This window comes from Arvicanthis niloticus, chromosome X (assembly GCF_011762505.2).
Source record: "Arvicanthis niloticus isolate mArvNil1 chromosome X, mArvNil1.pat.X, whole genome shotgun sequence".
In the NCBI taxonomy this organism is placed as follows: domain Eukaryota; kingdom Metazoa; phylum Chordata; class Mammalia; order Rodentia; family Muridae; genus Arvicanthis; species Arvicanthis niloticus.
Window position 1 is genome coordinate 54,805,986 of NC_047679.1, and position 20,090 is coordinate 54,826,075.

The 20,090-nt window shown below is 41.2% G+C and overlaps 1 protein-coding gene and 1 pseudogene across 5 annotated transcripts in view; one reads left to right on the plus strand and one right to left on the minus strand.

The window, feature by feature from the left end:
- Positions 1-1,436, minus strand: part of Snx12 (sorting nexin 12) — a 113,912-nt gene extending 112,476 nt beyond the window's left edge. For 2 of the 5 annotated variants that reach the window (XM_076919140.1, XM_076919139.1), the window contains exon 1: positions 1,154-1,436. In XM_076919140.1, coding sequence (XP_076775255.1) covers positions 1,154-1,318 — 165 coding nt within the window. In that variant the 5' untranslated portion in view covers positions 1,319-1,436. The remainder of the gene's footprint in view (positions 1-1,153) is intronic. The other 3 variants (XM_034485136.2, XM_034485137.2, XM_034485138.2) reach the window with 2 other exon arrangements.
- Positions 1,437-16,450: 15,014 nt separating this feature from the next.
- Positions 16,451-17,043, plus strand: LOC117695301 (selenoprotein K-like; annotated as a pseudogene).
- The last annotated feature ends 3,047 nt before the right edge of the window (positions 17,044-20,090 follow it).

Genomic DNA, 20,090 nt, shown 5'->3' on the forward strand with positions numbered 1-20,090 from the left:
AAGATTGTCAGGCACAGGTAGAAGAAACATTCTTGTTCATCTAAAAAAAAATAAGAACACCATATGACTCTAAGATCTTCAATGTTTTTCAAAAGGGATGCTGTTCACAAAGAATATCCTGGATCTAACCTGAGAAGAAAACACAAGAAAAAGTAAAAAAAAAAAAAAAAAAAAAAAAAAAAAAAAAAACGGTTCTTAAATTTATTAACCTGTACCATTTCAACTGGGCAAAAAAATACCTGTGAACCATGTACTCTATCTGCACATTCCATCCGTGCACTGTGGACTAAGAGAATAAAGTCCCCTGGGGTACAAAGTAGAGGAAGCCATTCCTGGAGCCATTCTGAAATGTCATGCATTAAACTAACTACAGATCAGGGACAGAAAAGGCAAATGGCCTTTTCCAAAAAACCAAGTGAGACCCAATAAAACCTGAAGTAAACATTCTGGATACTTCAAATCTAAAGGATCAGTAGAGGATAGGAACAGCAACTGACAATCCATCAATCCCAGTGCAGGGCAGGGGTTCACGTGAGACATGACATTGTGGTACCTAAGAAACTTAAGCATAAAACATTTCTCTCTTTCAGATGTAAATCTTACACAAAGCATTCAGTCTCAAAATTGCTTTTCTACTGCTCCCATACTCCCGATACTCTTTCCTTTAACTAAAGGTTTTGCTTAACTCCATCATCCCAGAGAGATCTCATTAGGAAGAAGCTGAGCTCTCCTGCCCCCCCCCCCGCCCCAACACCTTTAGAATGGCTTCCCATAACCTAGTTTAGTTATAGGACCCAGTGATACATCGCCTTGGCTTTCCATCCCCCAGCCTTCTTCCACCCTCCCTTTTCGTCCTTCTGTCAATCATGCTCCAGTCTACTTGAATTCCTCACTAATCTTTGTCCATCGTCCACACCCTGTCCAGCCATGCCTCACTTCTTCCTCGTACTTGTTTTCCTTCATCCCCGCCCGAAGTCCCCTCTGGAGTTTTCTGTACCCTAAGGCCACAGCTGAGTCTGCAGCCTTCTCTCCAAACCTTTCAAGCCCTAACCCTCACATGACCTCTCCAAGCTTGCCTGCCGTTAGTCGTCCCCATGCCCCCTCCCCTCCCGCTTCGTCCTCCCTCAGCTGTCTCCCTCACCCCGTGACTCACCCGCATGCGAACCTCATAGGTGGTGAAGCGCGCGCGGCCCACGCCCACCGTCTGTGGATTAAAGATGTCTATCTCCAGGAAGTTACTAGGCGGCCCGTAAGCGTCAGTCAGGTCTTGGGGCTTCGAGTTAAGGCGCCGAGTGTCAGCCACTGCCGTGTCCGACATCTTTCCGAAGAAGAGACCGGTACCGGCGAAGGGGGTGGGGGACAGAGGCCTGAGGCAAGAGCGCGCACGGCCCCTCCCGCTTGCAAAATAACCAGCCAACCCACAGATAGCGGCGACGCGCACGCGCGCACGCATGCGCGCACGCACACCCCGCCGGAGTCTCGAGCCCTTCGCTCTGAATAGGCGCCATGCTGACTAGGTCTTGTACTATACGGTGAAAGTCATTCAGACTTCCGGGTGGCACTGGTAGCTGCCCCGGAACCTGCATCTCCAATACTCACTGCCCAGTACTTTGAGAAGCATCACACGCATGCTCCTTCAATCTGTGTTCCTCAACCCAAGAAATTGTCTCATCCCGTGCATCAATCAAGCAGTGGGCACTACTCCCGCAAACTAGTATCCTAAGGTGATAGGCCAAAACCCCAGGTCCTGAATAAGTCCGAATTTTCCATGAAAATAGAATGGTTTCTGGAAAGTGGGGTTTCAACAATAATACCAAAAACAGAATGCAGCCCTACTACTTGTGCCACTGATAGTTTCAATTCAAGTTACACCCAATTGAGCATTCAGTAAGCAATACATTATGGTGCAGGGAATCAGCAAACATGAATTGGGTAAACAGTAATGATTTCATATTCTCGCTTTTCAGGAATAGTGGGTGTATCTTCATTCTCCACATGTTGCTACATAACAACTAATTCCAGTTGTGTTCATTTCTTAACAAATTTCAGGACTTTTACTTCATAGCTTCTGTGTATATTCTGCAGACCCAGCACTTGGCTATGCTCTGAGCTTGTTTGCAACTTCTGATGAAGGTATGTGTCTATGTGAGAACTTATATAGAAAAACATTTACATATGTGTAAAATGTATTTACACATATGTTATGTACATACTAAGACAAAGTCTTATATTTATCCTAACTGTCTAGGAACCTATCTGTGTAGGCCAGGCTTTCCTCAAACATGTGGCAATGCTCCTACCAAGGCCTTTTGATTTCAGTGTTACTAGTCTGTGTCACCATGTCCAGCTAGGAATATTTTTTGTGGTTGTTACGTAGCTTTGAGACACTGTCTCGTGGATTCCAGGCTGCTTTCAAACTTGCTTTATAGCTGAGAATGACCTTGAAATCTGACCCTTCACCTGTATCTCCCAAATGCTGTTTTATGCAGTGCTATGGATCAAACCCAGGCTCTCCAAAATAACCTAGAGCCCCAGTCCTTAAATATACATTTTAAAAAACTGATTTATACATATCCGATAATGTTTTAAATTACTTATTTTACTATTATTTTAACTTTTACATACATATTTTTATGTGTCTGCATATTTTGCGTGCCGGTGTGTCCATGCACAAAGTGCATGAAGTGCCTTAGGAGGCCAGAAGAGGATGTCAGATTCTCTGGAACTGGAGTTACAGATGGTTGTGAACCATTTGGGTGCTGAAACTCGAGGCTGGGGTCTTTTGCAAGACAGCCAGTGCTCCTAACCACTGAGCAGTCTCTCCAGCCCTGAATGTCTCATATTAAGGGGTAAACAGGTGGTAACTTTAGGTCATCTTTCCTCCTCCCATCACCTAACCTACTCTCCAAAAAAAAAAAAAAAAAAAAAAAAAAAAAAAACTCATATTACTGATGACTGAATTCTTTCAACAAAGCACAAGGACGTACAATAATTAATTAATTAATGTTTTTAATTTAATATAACTGATATTAACAAACTACTTCCATGCCAAGCATTGTGCTAAATACTAAAAGACCTAGAGTTATGAGAGTTCCTGCTGCCAAAGAGTTAAGTTTTTTTTTGTTTTTGTTTTTTTGGTTTTTTTTTGTTTGTTTATTTTTTTTTTATAGCGTTTCTCTATGCAGCCCTGACTGTTCTGGATCTTACTCTGTAAACCAGGCTCGCCTCAAACTCAGAGCTGTACCAGCCTCTGCCTCCCAAGTGCTGGCTGGGTTTAAAGGTGTGTACCACCACTGCCCAGCCAAGAGTTAACTCTCTAAGTAAAGACAAGCAAACAAAATTAATGTGACAAATATAAATAAAGCAGCATATACAAGCTAGATCACCAAGCTAGGCATGGTAACGCATGCCTGTGGTCCCAGCAATTGGGACTGCTACAATTGCCCTCTTCTACAAACCATGTTAGAGACCAGCCCAGGCTATAATGGGACCCTGTCTCAACAAAACAAAAAGGTATATGTTTCGAAAAATTGGGGAAGACTTCCTAGAGGAGGACATGTTTGACACACGAAAAGGCATAAAAAGGATGTGGGCTGGAGCTCTAGCTTAGCAGTTAAGAGCACGTATTCTTCTTGCAGAGGACCTGGGCTTGATTCCCGACACCCACATAGTGGTTACTAAGCACCCATAACTCCAGTTCCAGGAGATCCACTGCCCCCTTCTCCTTGTACACCAGGTGCTACCCATACATACTTGGAGGCAAAACACTATATACAAAAACATTTAAATCTTCTTTTAAAACTTTTTAAAAGCATAAAGGAGAAATAGTACTAGAAATAGGGAAAAGCAATTTCTGGCACAGGAAATAAGATATTTAAACCCATTGCAGGAAGAAACTCTACAGTATTTTTAGGAAATTTTCACCAATTTAGATTGTGTAATGGAAATGTTTAAAAGATGTAAGATGTCTGGGGATGTGCAGAAGAGTGAACTCTCTATATTAAGCAATATCTCTGATTTTATAATAGATTATAGGGAGCCATTGAAGGATCTTAAGGAAAAAAGGAAGTTAAAAATACATGATCCTGTTCATCTTAGAGAGACTATCTTGCAGGTAACATGAGAAAATGCATTAAAGTTGAACGTGACTAATTAGGAAGGAAGCAATTGGTTAAGAGTGAGCAATGCCTGCTCTTGCAGAGGACATGGGTTCAGTTCCCAGCATCCACAGTGGGTAGCTCACAACCTCGGGTAACTCCAGCTCCAGAAGTTCTGAGGACTTCTTGTGGCCTCCAAGGGCACCTGCTCCTGCAAATGAGCAGGCACATACATGCACAAACAAATAAAAGCTAAGGGGGAAAGGTATAGGAAAATGAAATAGGATTTGTATTAGATACAGTGGTGATCCAGTATAGGACTTAATTAAATGTGTGAGCCATGAATTGAGACTGGCTCTATTTAAAGCCCTGCTCCCTATCTAAGTAACCTTGAGTAAATTGTACAAAGTTTTCCTCATCTGTAAAATGGAAATAAAACAAAGTCTTGTAGTGGTGGTGTACACCTTTAATCCCAGCACTCAGGAGGCAGAGGCAGACAGATCTCTGAGTTCAAGGCCAGCCTGGTCTACAGAGCAAGTTTCAGGATAGCCAGGGCTACACAGAGAAACCCTGTCTCAAAAAAAAAAACCAAGCAAACAAACAAAACCTAAAAGCTACCTTTGCAGCTGTTGTGAAATTTAAATGAAATAAAATATTTTATTGCAAAGTCGTTGTTAGTAACTACTAACTGTTGTTAATATTTGAAGAGGGAGGAGGGGGAATTGAAAATGACCCCTGGTTTTCTGACCAGGCCCCATCAATCAACACTGGAATTACAGAAAGAGGAATACATTGAGGAGGAGAGAAAATGAGTTCAGTTAAAATAAATCAAAGTTGTTTAGAAGACATGCAGGTGTCGATGTCCAGCTGGCAGCTGAAAATACTTGCCTGGTGCTTGAGGGCATGATGGGGGTGAGAGATAGACAAGTCTGTCCGAGCATAGTGTAGAAAGAAATATGTGGAAAAGAGAAGACAAAAGCTAGTGAGGTGATACCATTTGGATGGGAGTGTGAATCCCTATGATCTTTCTGGGGGAAAATGGCTTTTTGTTTTGCTTTGTTTTTTAAATGACTTTAAGAGATTTTTAAAAAAGGAATGGTCCCATGTGCAGTTTGGAAGAATAGGTTTGGTTTTGTTTGTTTGATTGGCTTAGTTTGGGTTTGGGTTTGTTTGATTTGGCCTGGTTTTTTCAAGACAGGTTTCTTTATATAGCCCTGGCTGTCCTGTAACTCACTCTGTAGACCAGGCTGGCCTAGAACATAGAGAATCACATGCCTCTCCCTCCTGGGTTTGGGGTCTAAAGGTCGCCACCAACAGCCAGCTAAGAATAGTTTTCTGAGACAGGGACTACTGTGGCCCAAGTTGACTTCAAACTACTGATCTTCCTCCCTATACTTCCAACATGCTGGGATTTCAGAAATGAGCTACCATACTTAGATTTTTTTTAAAAAAAGCTTTTTAAAGTAAAAAAAATGTATTAGCCAGGCATGGTGGTGCACTCCTATACTCTGAATATTCAGAAAGCCGAATCAGGAAGATTATCAAAAGTTTGAAGCCCACCTGGGCTACTTAGTAAGTACCAGGCCAACCAAGGCCACAAAAGCAAACTGTCTCAAATGCACTAAAACCAAAAGAGACAGGAAGTCCATTTCCCTGGCTACAGTGGTGCACCCCTAGAATTCTTGTACGTAGAGTTTAAGGGCATGGCTGTGAATGTAGCTCAGTTGGTAGAGGGCCTTCCGAACTTGCGCAAAGCACTGTTTTGTCCTCAGAGTAGCATTAAAATAGGTGCCCAATGCTTGTGATCCCAGAACTGGGAGGTGGAAGCAGGAAAATCAGTTCAAGATCATCCTTGGCTACATAGCAAGTTCCGGTCTAGTCTTAGCCTTGAACATGATCCACCCTTATTTAAAACAAAAACAAAACAAGCCGGGCGGTGGTGGCGCACGCCTTTAATCCCAGCACTTGGGAGGCAGAGGCAGGCGGATTTCTGAGTTCGAGGCCAGCCTGGTCTACAGACTGAGTTCCAGGACAGCCAGGGCTACACAGAGAAACCCTGTCTCGAAAAACAAAACAAAACAAAAACAAACAAAAACAAAAAACAAAACAGATGGGTCTGGAGAGATGATCCAGCAGTTAAGAGCTTCTGCTGCTCCTGCAGAAAACCCCAGCTCAGTCCCCAGCACACACACCAGGAAGCTTACACCGACCTGTAGCTCCAGCTCCCAGGGATCCTAAGCTCGTTTCTGGTCTGTGCAGGTGACCATGCATATGTTCACAATTGCATACACATAAATAAAATATTTTTAAAATTTTAAAAAGAGTTCAAGTAAGCCTTGTTTCAAAAAATTGGACAGGGCTGGATAGTGTGGTGCATACCTTTAATCACAGGACTCAAGGGGTGGAGGAAGGAGGATTTCTGTGAGTTTGAGGCCAATCTGGTCTACTTAGGTTAGCAAGTGCTACATAGTAACCCCTTATCTCAAAACAAACAACAAAAAAAGTGTCGTGATAACTGAAGATATACCTTAGTAAGTCTGGACTAAGGGTGTATTTCAGTGGTAGACCACACACTAAGCACATGGGAACCCCTGGGTTAATCGCCAACACCCCATAACAAAATAAAATAATGTTCCATGCTTGTTGTTATGGAATGATATACCCTAAAATGTAAGAAAGGAGGTTAAAGAGATGGCTCAGTGGTTAAAAGCAGCTGCTGCTCTTGCAGAGGACTAGGATTCAATTCCCATGACCCACATGGCAGTTCGCAACTTCAGTTCCAGGCAATCCTATACCCTCTTCTCACATCCGTGGACACTGAATACATATGGTTTACTTACATACAAATTGGTAGAACACTTACATAAAATAAATATAAATCTTAAAAAGATAAGGTGGAAGGGGCTGGAAAGATAGCTCAGCAGTTATGAGCACTGACTGCTCTTCCAGCGGTCCTGAGTTCAATTCCCAGCGTCCACATGGTGGCTCAGAGCTGTCTGTAATGGGATCTGATGCCCTCTTCTGGTGTGTCTAAAGACAGCTATAGTGTACTCACGTACTATATATAAAAGATAAAGTGGAAAATGATAGAAGATATTGGCTTCTGGTCTCCACCTGGACACACACACACGTCTGTAATCCCACCACTTGAGGGGTAGAAAAGGGAGGATTGCCCCAAGTTACAGGTCAGGGCAGCCTGGATTACAGAGTGAGAACTTGTCTCAAAGCAACATTTCTGAAAATGAGAAAAGCTGCTAAGAAGAAAAATGTCCTAGTATAATATCATTTGTACTAATATATATAATTTTATATATAATTTTATATAATATATAATTATATATATAAAATTATATAATTTTAAAAATGTATATGTGTGGGTGTTATACTGTGTATATATTTGTGAATGTGTGCACATGTGTGTGTGAGGATATTGGATCCCCTGGAAGTGGAGTTACAGATGGCTATGAGGTAACATGTGGGATCTGGAGTAATCAAACCCAGGTCCTTTGCAAGAGCAAGTGTTCCCAACCACTCCAGCCCCTACATAATAATTTTTCAAATCTTAAAAGATATATGCAAAACTAACAGTGGTAACTTTTGAGTAGTGGCATTTCAGTTGGACTTCATTCTTGTTTAGTTTCCAGAAAATAAAGAATCTGAGTTTGGGAGGCTAGAGAGATGGCTCAGTGGTAAAGAGCACCATCTGCTCCTCCGGAGGTCCTGAATTCAATTCCCAGCAACCACCTGGTGGCTCACAACCATCTGTAATGAGATCTGATACCCTCTACTGGTGTGTCTGAAGACAGCAACAGTGTACTCACATACATAAAATAAATAAGTCTTTAAAAAATTTTTAAAAAGAATCTGAGTTTGGAAGTGTGAAGAGAATCAAATGCAGAGACGAGACTTATATGAGGGAGATGAGTGACACGCTACTTAGGCACACTTTCAGGCCCTAGGATCTGACTTTACTAACAAATGAACTTATATTCCTTGTTTATATGTTTTGTGTCTATAATATTAGAGATTATAATTTTTCTTATAAATGTATTTTTACATTTTAGCTTTGTTTCTATTGTGCATATATATTATATATCCAGCACTAAAGATTAAACCTAGGACTTCAAGCATACTGGAAAAGCTCTCTACTTCTGAGCTATATCTTTGGCCTATATTCCTGTTTTTAATCAGGAAACAAGAAACTATTCTCTTCTGGGAAAAATATTATAGGGCAAGCAGGCACGGGAATAAAAGGCTTGTGAAGATACAAGGAAGAAGTGGTCAAGAAAACTAAGAGATGATAATGATCTGAAGGCAAGGGATGAAAAAATGTCCAGAAGGAGCCACTAGGTGTTTAGCAATGTTTGCCCCAGTAGAAAGGTCAAATAAGATAAGCCCTGAAAAGGGGCAGTTCTGTAGAACTGGGAGTAGAAGCCAACTAACAGGGCCAGGGAACTCTATCAAATGAGAAGTAACAATATTTTCTGGGGAAAGTTTTTTTTTTTTTGTTATTTTAGTTTTGTCTTGAGACAGAGTCTTTTATACTTTAGGCTACCTGAATTTGCCCATATAACCAGAGTTGGCCTTGAACTGATCCTGTTACCTGTACTTCCGAAGTGCTGAAGTGCAGGCATGCACACTGCTAACACACACTATTTTTTTCTCCTTGGGAGGCACAGCTGAGTCACCTGGTGTTCCTTTTATAAAGATAGAACATTGGAGGAGAGGAGGGAGTGGGGCTTCAATAGGGGTGTAAAGTGAATAAATTAATTAATGAATGAAAAAAGAACAGATTGGAATGTGTTAAGCAGCTGAAGAAAATGGTTTCATAGACAGAGAAAATTGGAATATTTAAGTGAGCAAAGAGATAAGGCTTAAAATCATATAACCCTGGGACAATTATGTAACTTAAATTCACAATAAGGTAGAAATAGCTGATGCATGGTCTTTTCTTGCTGGACTCCCCAAGTCTGTCTTCAGGGTACTGACTTCAGGTGTACATAACTAAGCAGTCCTGGTCAACGTTTGGTCCTATCTATCACAGACCCCAACGTTGCCTTAGCTCTACTCTGTCCTAAAAAAAAAAATGGGGTGGGGCGTCTAATAAGTTGTCAGAATGGTGTGAAATCTCTTCCTGATACTGTTTTTTTATTCCAGGAATGTGAATATTTCATGAACTTTCACCCCAACTCTAGTGTATCACCCCAAATCTCTCAAAATTAAGGTCCAAAAAAGATGGAGCAGTAAGGCAGGCAAGTGTTGTGCACTCCTTTAGTTCCAGCATTCAGGAGGCAGAGGCAAATGGATCTCAAAGTTCAAGGCCAACTTGACTTACACAGCAAGTTTCAGGACAGTCAGGGATACATAAAGAGAGACTCTGTATCAAAAAGAAAAAAATCAGAGAGAAAAATCATTAGTCTCCTGGCATGGGAAAAGACATTCAAAAGACATTGCTGCTATCAGACTACTGAAACAATAGACTCCAAAGAATTAAAAATTTTTCCCAGGAAACCCATGCTGGCAGGCAGAAATGCCTGGTACCAGCCAGTGGAAGAACTTACATGGTCTTTCTTCTTATTGTTTTTGTTTCTTTTTTCGGGATTTTGTTGTTTGAGAAGAGATCTTACTGCCAGGCAGTGGAGAGAGAGAGAGAGAGAGAGAGAGAGAGAGAGAGAGAGAGAGAGAGAGAGAGAGAGAGAGAGAGAGAGAGAGAGAGATCTTACTATGTAGCCCAGGTCAGCCTCAAACTCATGATCCTCCTACTCCAGCCTTCCAAGTACTAGTTTAAGAAGCTTGTACCATCATGTCTGGCTAGCATGGTCTTTTTTTTTTTTTTTTTTTTTTAAGAGAAAAAATTTATGGGGTTAAAAAGGGAAGAGTAAAGGGCACTAAACTAATTAAACCTTTTGTTGTAATAAATAAGATGATGACAGCTGTTAGCAGCTGGGTCCCATACATACACAAAGGCACACAGACATATATATACCTTGTTTTTTTGTTGTTTTCTTGAGAGGCCGAGTTACCAAGGGAGATGGGCAAAGAGAAATCACCTTTTAAAATCTCTAAATTCCAAGGCGTTTCACTCACATGCCATCCTGCCTACAGGCAGTTTTATATCTTAAACAGATACCAATCCATCTTTCTGTCCCCAGACTTTTCTTCTTCAAGAAGATTTCCAAATCTCCTTTTTGGTGTTATGCAATCATGATGACAGGAATGTCTTTCTTTTCTTCATTCAGATTGTCCGAAGAAATGGCTGATAAAAAAAATCTTTGGGACTTGGGGTGCTTGTGTTCTCAGGAGCAAGGTGTTGAAACTACAGAGAGGAGGTACTGGATCTTCATATAAAAAAGAATTAATGCAAGGATGAAACAAAAACAAAATGCACTTATATGCATGGTCTGTACAGAATCTGGGTTTGGAGAGTAGCAACCTTTCTAAGGAGCCCCCCTCTCTTTATACAGTCTCCCATCCAGCTGCTTGTTACTTTTAGTGATGTTCCACTTTCTTAAATTCATTTAACCCTAATCTCACCTGGTACCTCCCTGGGGATAGTCTGTAGTTCCAACTAAATCCCTTCTGAAAGTTGTCAGTTCCCTCACTATGTTGACAAGATACTTTAAAAAGGTTCAACGGGTCTACTTAAGTTGTCCATTGTATTTACTTTACCAGAGAATCTCTGGATCACCTAAAGATAAGAACAGTCTGAGAAACAGCCTTGTGACCGAAGTTCGTGAATAAACTGTGCATGTTTATGAGGGTTGCTAAAGACCTAAGCCTTTAGTGACAAGAGTGTGGCTTCCAGATTCCACAGAAGTGTCTGTTAATTATATAATTACTTATCAAGTGACAAGACAGTAATGTCACAACTGGCCAGCAGTCTCCAAATATGTAGCAGACATTATTGTAGGCACTTTCTGTATTTTAACTCAGTTAATCCTCAAAATAATCTTCTAATATAGGTACTTTTTTATATCTGCAGATAGCAATAAGACACACATTGAAAAATTTATTCTAAATCATCTAGTTAAGAAGTAGAAAAGCCAGGATTTGAACCTGAATTATTTGGATTTTGAGTCCAGATTTTGAACACATCTGTCAGGAATGAAAGATTTGATCTGTATGTTGCCTAAAGGCAGAGAGAGGAAAAAAAGATGGGGGTCGGGGTGTGAGTGGGAGTAGGGACCAAAACAATGTACTTGCTTGCAATGGGAAGGGTAGCATGCCATTAAGAACTCTTCAGTAGCATGCTGAGAGAAAGTGCCTTCCTCTGTGGCTTCTAAATTTTTCGTCTAAGATGGAGTGCAAACTGCCTCTTCCTGCCTGGATACTGTTCTGTTTGGTCTTTAGCCTGAATCTTGTGTTGAGTTTTGTCTTAATAACTCTGAGAGCTTCAAGCTTATTTAACTTCTGCCCATCCTTCAAAGCCCAGTACAGTTTCTGCGTTTCCATAAAAGCTTCTGTATCTATCCAACTGGTCTATCCTTTAAAATGTTTTATATGTATTGTGTGTTATGTTCGTTTGTCTCTGACTCACATTCTTAGTCTTGTATGCATATATGTATCATCTTACCAACCATACTGTAAACTCCCCAAGAAAACGGGACTTAGATTTCTATTTCTTTTACATCTTATAGCCTCCACAATTCCTAGCCTGGTGTACAGCAAATAATAGGCACTCCGTCAATATTTGTCAGTTGACTGACTGGCTGAAAAGGTCAGAGACTACATCTAATCTTGGTGAACCTCCACATCATTTAGCGGAGAACTATGAACTCAGTGTGTACTCAATAAACAACAATATTGCAAAATCATTCAAAAAGGCTTTATGGAGTCTCTACAATGTGCAGAGGATAATGCTGTAGGGCCAGAATGAAATCCAGGGCAGCTTGTAATTCAGAAGAGGTTAGCTCAATTCTGGTCTCCTGAAGTCTCTCTCCTCTCTCCTTTATCTGAATTCCTGCTGCATTTGAAATCAAGAGCAGTTACCCCTTTGTTGTTTTGTCTCCCTAGATTTGGTTGTGAACACCACAAAGGAAATGGATGACAGTATGCTAAAAATGTCTTAGAAGCACAGTATAAGAAGGGAAAGATACCTTAGAGCTTAGGGAAACTTCCTACTCAGAGCCACAGCCCTGATGTAGCTTTTAACTCCCTTTCACTATTCAGAAATAAGTGAAATAAGAAACACAGGAAGAAGCCTGGCAATGGTGGCTGGGAAGCAGAGGCAGGCAGATCTCTGAGTTTGAGGTCAGCCTGATCTACAGAGTGAGTTCCAGTACAGCCAGGGATACACAGAGAAACCCTGTCTTGAAAAAAAAACAACAACAACAAAGAAAAAGAAAGAAAACCAACAAGAAGAGCAGGTTTCAAGGGCAAAAATATGTTGGATTTTGACTGCACATAGCTTAATATAATTGCTAGAGAGCCAGTCAGAGACAAACAGCTAACATGCAAGTTTCAACCTGAGGGGAGAGGTCAGGCCTGAAGATAAGCATTTGGGAGTTTTGGACATAGACAAAGCAGTTGAAATACTAAGATTAAGTCAGGCAAGGATGGTTGGGGGTGTAGCTCAGTGGCAGAGCACTTGCCTAGCATGTTGAGTAAAAACCAACAACAAAAAGACTGTCAAGGACAAGGGAAGAATAGAGCTAAGACTAGTCTGAGGCTCCTCCATTTGAAAAAAAAAAGTCTGGGGCTGGGGTGGGGTTGGATGCAGACACTACAGTCAACAGAGGACAGAGCAGGAAAGGGAACAAGACTAACAAAACCTAGGGCGGGAGAGATGGCTCAGTGGTTAAGAGCACTGACTCTTCCAGAGGTCCTGAGTTCAACTCACAGCAATCATATGGTGGCTCACAACCATCTGTAATGGGATCTGATGCCCTCTTCTGGTGTGTCTGAAGACAGCTACAGTGTACTCACATACATAAAATAAATAAATCTTTAAAAAAAGACTAACAAAACCTTAGTTGATCTGGTCACTAAGAAACCAAACCTCTGGTACTATTTTGTGGGGCTTAACGGCATTGAACCTTGAAACTCCTACATGCTAGACAAGCACTCTACTGTTGAGTCAGCCATTGCCACCAAATCCAGACCTCTGATGGCCTTGCAGCATTCCCAGTGAAGGTCTGATTTTGCTTATTTTGTCATCCCTAAGTCTTCCCACAGTTCCCGCTGTGTACACACAAGTTGAATAAATGAATGAGCAGATGGGTGCGATGCAAGTTCTACCACAAACAGAAGCTTAGACTCTTGAAGCCCCAACAAGCTAAGCTCAGCCACTAGTCTTCAGGGTGCCTCATAAAAAGAGAAACAGTAGTGAAAAGCAGAGAAGTGAGATTTCTTCCTTGTGGCCACATTGTAAGAGAAACAAAGTAAAGAGATGCTGGTGAGTACCCCACCCAACCAAGGCCACCTTCTGGGGTCCTGGTGTGAGATTCAGAATTCAAAAGGAGGCAAGAGGTGTGTGTAACTAAACAGTCCTGTTAAGGTATGGTCCTGTTCCTCATTGACCCATCATTGTCTAGGCTCTAGCCTGAGCCTGTCCTACAAAGTGGTCTGACAAGTTGTCAGACCTGTGTGAAATCGCTTCCTGGGAGGCAAGTCCCTCCTCCAGCTAACACCAGGGCTATGTAGCCTTACCTCCTCAGTTTAGGATTCTGGAGAAATCTTAATTCCTTAAGTCCCATTGTTTAAATGCTCTAATGGTCAGAGAGAGACACAGTATGTTCTCTCCTGCCAGACCAGTTAAAATGGTTAGAGGGGGAATGCTAGGCCAGTTGACCATTCTTCCCCCACCCACCAAAATAAATAAATAAATAAGAGGAAAATACAGAGAATTGTTAAGATGAAAAACAGAACACTTGACAGCTGTTAGTTATTTCTTCCTGAAAATGTGGAGTACTACTGTGAAAATTCTGAATAGAGAACATATACCAAATGTTAACACCAAAAGACAGAGAAGGAGACAGAGAGAGACAGACAGACTACCCGGAGGCTCTTAGGAATGAGGAAAAACAGGCAGATTCCCTGAGGGCAGTGACAAGCAGAAATAAGCGACCAGCAAGGGGTGAGGTTTTTATGGCCTTTGCCTTAGGGCAGGCTGCAATCCAAGCTAGAGCTAACCAGACTCCTGAAGAAACCTTTTCCTGCATGAAGAACCAAAAAGAAAGGAGCCTAGGACAAACAGAAGCTTTGGAGAATGAGGGAATGTCTTATAAAGGAAAGAGAGTCTAAATTATCTGGGTATATTTTTCTCAAGATGTATCCTGAACTGTGAGACACATGAGGCCAACTCCAAGTATGTTTCAGCTAATACCAAAAGAACTGTACTGATTTGACCTGTCACACAGACCAGACAAGGAGTGTGCTGTGAGTCTTACCAAGTTGAAAGCCTGCTGGAATAAAGGCATCACACTCTTCAGAGAAAGGGCGCTGTAAAACAGCATTCAAGATGCCCCCAAGAAGATATTTCAATATTGTTCAAAAGATACTGAAGAAAATAAGACGCAGTCTCAAGAGAAAACTTAAGAGAGGCCAGTCTTGAGATGAGGATACGGGGAGAGAGAAATCCATTGGTATTAAGGGTTTGTTTTGTTTAAGAAAAATAAATCTCAAGAGAGAAATGAAAATATGAGACTGAACTAAATAGAAATTCTAGAAGTGGAAAGATGTGATGTATAAAGTAAGAAGTGAACTAGATGGACTTAACAGCATGAGGAAATAACAATGGGGTCAGGAAATTTAAAGGCAATAAGAAGTCTATAATCTGAAGCCATCTTGCTGCTGCATGCCTGTAATCCCAGCCCTGGGGAGACAGAGCCAGGAGACTCAAGAGCATGAGGCCATCCAAGACTCCAGAGAAGGACTAAGGCCAGGCAAAAGACAACAAAGAAGTATCATATCTGAAGAACAGATTGGAGAAAAATGAAGAAAGCTTTAAAATCTGTAGGTGTTGTCAGAAGTCTAGAAATGGCTGCTTTTGCTTATTCTTGTTACCACCAAGTCCCACTCATCACACACATGTTAAATAAATCAATGAACAGATGAGTGGATTGCAAGTCCTGTGACAAACAGCAAGTGATGAGGTTACCAAAGTTTCAGGGATAAAAGCCTGGACTATAGAGGCCCCAAAAAGCCAGGCTCAGCCACCAGTCCCCAGGATGCCAATTAAAGAGAGAAGTAAATAGTGAGCAGCAGAGGAGGGAGCATTCAATGTATTCACACTGTGAGAGGAACAACGCAGTCCATTGACATCCCCAAGTCCACCTACTTGGGTCCGCACAAGAGATTCAAATTTCAATAGAAGACAAAAGATAAGCACAGCTAAGCAGTCTGTCAAGGTGTGGTCTGGGACAGAACTGGACTCACCGCTGTCTACTTTGTGGTCTTCTGAGCAGTTGTCAGAGCTGTGAAATCTCTCCCATAGTTCCTTAAAAGACATTGGTGGTGCTTTGAATGCACTGTCCTTGTCTGGCTGCCTTCCAGATTTTCTTTTTCCCTTCGGTTCTCAGCAGTTTGACCATAGTGGAAGTAGAAGTAGTTTTCGTCATATTCTGTTTGAGATTTGGAGAGCTTGAATTTGTAAATGGATGCTTTTTGCCAAGTTAGAGAAGTATTCAACCAATATTTCTTCATATAATTTTTTTAACCATCCACTCTCTATCTGCTACTACTGTCATGTTTTTTTTTTTTTTTTTTTTTTTTTTTTGTAAAGTTGAGGAGTTAAATATAGGGTCTTAAACATGCTAAACAAGTCTCTACTACCAAGGCAGCCTTGTCATTAGTGAGCTCTAGGCAGAGTGAAATTGTCTCAGAAAACAAAATAAAATAAAGAAAACAGGGAGGGAAGAAGAGAAAGGAGGGAGAGGAGGGGAGGAGACCCAGATGACCACCAAGTGCTTGTCAGTCACTGAATAGATAATTTAATGGGGTTCACTAGTGGTGAACAAGGAATTTCAGCATGATAAGGAAATTTGGAACAAGACTGGAGAGTGTCAAGTCCAAAAGAAACTTGGACAAATGGCATTCTGTGTTCCCTATTAGCATATCAAAGTACTTGCTCCCCCTCCAGGCTCACTCAGTACCTGTGGCTCCTCTCAGCTCTTCTCACCCCACCCCTACCCTAAACTTCTCTTGCTCATGGGCTTCCCCTCCCCCAGCTTCTCAGTCCCTTATAACCCTGCCTTTTCTGCCGTGAGCTCTCCTGGCTCTCTTTTGTTTACTCTCTTAATTTGCTCTCGCTCTCTCTGTCCTTCTGTCTCTCTCCTCTCATGGCCTGGTTCAGTCTTCTGGCCCTGTTCAATGTACTTCTTTGTCTCTGCCCTGGACTCTTCCAGATCCTCTGACAGCACTCTCCTTCATGTCTACAGTAAAATCCTTACCGTCAACCTCACTGGAGCAGCCATGTGTGCACATTATTATAAGGTATAAAGAGAGGATCACTCAGTCGCTTGGAATTGGGGAACTGGAGGGAAGATGGTTTACATCTCAAATGGACAAGTGTTGGACAAGAGTCAGTCGCCATGTAGATTGTCTGTTATAACAGATTCATTCTGGAGAATGGCAGAATTTGTTTTGTTTTGCTTTGTTTTTTTCAAAACTCTTCTTCAGCAAGATTTGAAAAAAGGAAAGGCACCAAGGCGGTGGTGGCGCACGCCTTTAATCTCAGCACTTGGGAGGCAGAGGCAGGTGGATTTCTGAGTTTGAGGCCAGCCTGGTCTACAGAGTGAGTTCCGGGACAGCCAGGGCTACACAGAGAAACCATGTCTTGAAAAACAAAAACAAACAAAAAAAAAAAAAAAGGAAAGGCTATGGAAGCTCATGTGAGTCCAGACATGATGATGGAAGGCCTCTAGGAAACTCCCCACAAGGACTGGGTCAGATCAGTCATCTCCATGGCCTCATCCCTCCTCCAATGGCTGGTGGATGAGGAAGGTAAGAACCAGACAGCTAGACATGCACCTGTGGAGAAGAAAGCCATCAAGAGGTGAAGAGAAGCTCAAGCTAGAGGAGACGAAAGTGTATGTCTAAACAATTGCTCTGTGTCATCTCAAATGAATGAGGTCATGCTGGGAATGGCAGCTGCTGGACCTGGCCTGACGGTCATGCAAAGCAATAACAAATGTACACATTTGTCTTCCTATCTTTTTTGTATAGTTTACTAAAGTATTAATATAGTTTTAATAAGTAAATACTTTTAGTTTGCAAACCTTGATTTCTCAACTTTATTTGATTGAATCCAAAATCTCTGATCTAGAAGAAATAAAGGAAATACTTTCCAGTTCTGAAAGAAAGAAAGAAAGAAAGAAAGAAAGAAAGAAAGAAAGAAAGAAAGAAAGATCTAACTCGAACTTGGGAAAACCTAGAAGTCATCCTGGAAGAAATAGCAGCTAAGCTTAGATGTGAAGGATGAGTAGCAGTTAGAAAGCTGAAGATAGAGAAATGACTAGGGAGTGTCTGTTCCAGACACCAGGACAGCAGATAAAGACTTACAAGCATGAGACAGACTCTTTTTACACAAGGTCTTACTGTGTTACATAGATTGACTTCAAACTTCTGGGTTTCAAGAGACCCTTTGGCCTCAACCTCCCAAGTACCCAGAAATAAAGACACACATCATAAGACCTAGGGAGAAATTCTTTTTTTATCTGATGACACCTTTATTTTGGGGGGGGGGGGTCTATTTGTTTGGTTTTTTTATTTTCAAGGCAGGGTTTCTCTGTGTAGCCCTGGCTGTCCCAGAACTCATTCTGTAGACCAGGCTGGCCTCAAACTCAGAGATCCACCTTGCTTCTACCTCCAGAGTGCTGGGATTAAAAGCATGTACCACCACCACAACCCCTGTCTAGTTTTGGTCTTTTCAGAGAAGATTTCACTATGTAACCTTAAATGACCTCAGCTTCCCAAGTGCTGGCACTACAGTCATAGACCACCATGTTGGGCCTATATGTTTTTTTGTTAGTGTATTTACAGCCCTTGGCATACAACAGATACTCAATTTGTCAGTAAATGAAAGAATGTCAGATACCAAAAGAGTTTTTCCTCTGGCTACAATCATAGAAAAGAAGTGCTCTGCTACCAAGCAAGTGCTTTACTGGAGCATCATGGAGAGGAAGGGCCTGACTCTTCTACAAAATTCACTACCATTGTGCTCTCTTAACTTATCGAGAAGCACTAGAGATGGAGCTGAGCAGCAAAGTCTAGCATGTGCAAGGACCCAAGTCCAATGCTCAGACCAGAAATAAAATACAGGAAAATTTACTATTCACTGAGACACTCAAGAGTTTTTGTTTTTTGTTTTTTGTACCAGGTTCTCACTCTGTAATTAGGCTGGCCTCAAACTCATGGCCTCAGGGTCTCAAGTGCTGAGATGGCAGGTGTGAGCCATCATATCTAGCTAAAATGGAAGTTTCATTGAACTATTTCCTCCTGATTACATAAGCAATTAGTTTTGGGGGGAACAATCTACATGTGCTTCACAGTAAATGATGGTATTTAATGTTTTACAGATTCTTAGTTTAGGGTTGGCAAGATGTTTCACCAGCTAAAGGTATACCAAGGCTGGTAAACTGAGGAGAAGTGACTCTCATGAGTTGTCCTCTGACCTCCACATGTGGTGTACACAATACACACACACACACGAATGTATGTGCACACATGTGAAAATGAATGTTAAAAAAAAGCTACAGTAATTTAAACAGTGTAAAGGCAAAAAAGGAGGAGGAGGGATGGGATGGGGATTAATGGATGGAGGGAATGGGCAAGGGGGATGGCATCTGAAATGTAAATAAATAAACCATCGAATAAAAAAGATAATTTTTTTAAAAAGCTACAAAATCTCCTTTTCATACTACTTTAAGCCAGGTATCTAACAACACAGAACCGATCAAACTATGGTACATTCAACTGACAGAATATATTATATAATATATATTATATGTTATATGTTATATATTATATATGTACTAAATTTATATTTATGAAGCCCTGAAATGATTTGAAAACCAGCTTATTAGTAAATGGAAAAGAGAACACAAAATTTTATGTATAATGTGATTACAGCATTCATTCAAAATCCTTACAGAATGAAACACTAATCCTCGAAAAAAAATACTGACTGTGGGGCTGGAGAAGATGTCTTAAGATCATGCACTGCTATTACAGAAGATCTGGATTTGATTCTCAGTACATGTTGGGAAACTCACAACTACCTGGAACTCCAACTCCAGCTGGATCTGGCCTCTAAGTATGCTTACAATCACATGCATATACCCACATCACATACAGATATTTCAAATAATTTTTAAAATACTATGGTTTTCAGTGCATAGTTTGAGTATGAACTTTTTATGTGCATCATAGTTTATTCTTTAGTAAAGATGTACTCCTATAATAGGGGAAGGGACTTTGATTTTTTCAAAGTTTAAAATGTAAAGTCTTAGGGTTCTTGGAAGGGCTGTAGTACACCAAACCACTATCATAAGTAAACTAGAGTATGTTTACGCCTTTTTCCTTCACTTGCATCTTAATGGCCTGGTAACACTCACAGGTTAACGGAGTGCAAGATTTTATTTAGGGATGCTGTAGAGCTGGCCCCAGGAGGGGAAAAAGAAGAATGGGGATCAGCAATGGGAAACTGTCAGAAGCAGAGAGAGAAAAGGACAGAGATCAGAGAAAGTAAACATGAAAGAACAGGAAATGGGGGGATGCAGAAAGATGAGAGGCAGGTACACTTTCATAGATCAATGCTCACAGAGGCGCTGGTATTGGATGTTTATTACACACATGGCTAGCAAGTTTCATGTTATTTTATTGTTGTCTATATTAAGACCGTATATATCTATGTCTTTAGGCCTCTCCCTATTCCTTCCAGGAGCAGGCTGTGTATTTCTTCAGCCCACGTGAGCTGTCATATCTGCCTGATACTGCCAGCAAAGATCAACTGGACACTAGATCTGAACGTTCTGGAGCCCACTCTGGGAGCAA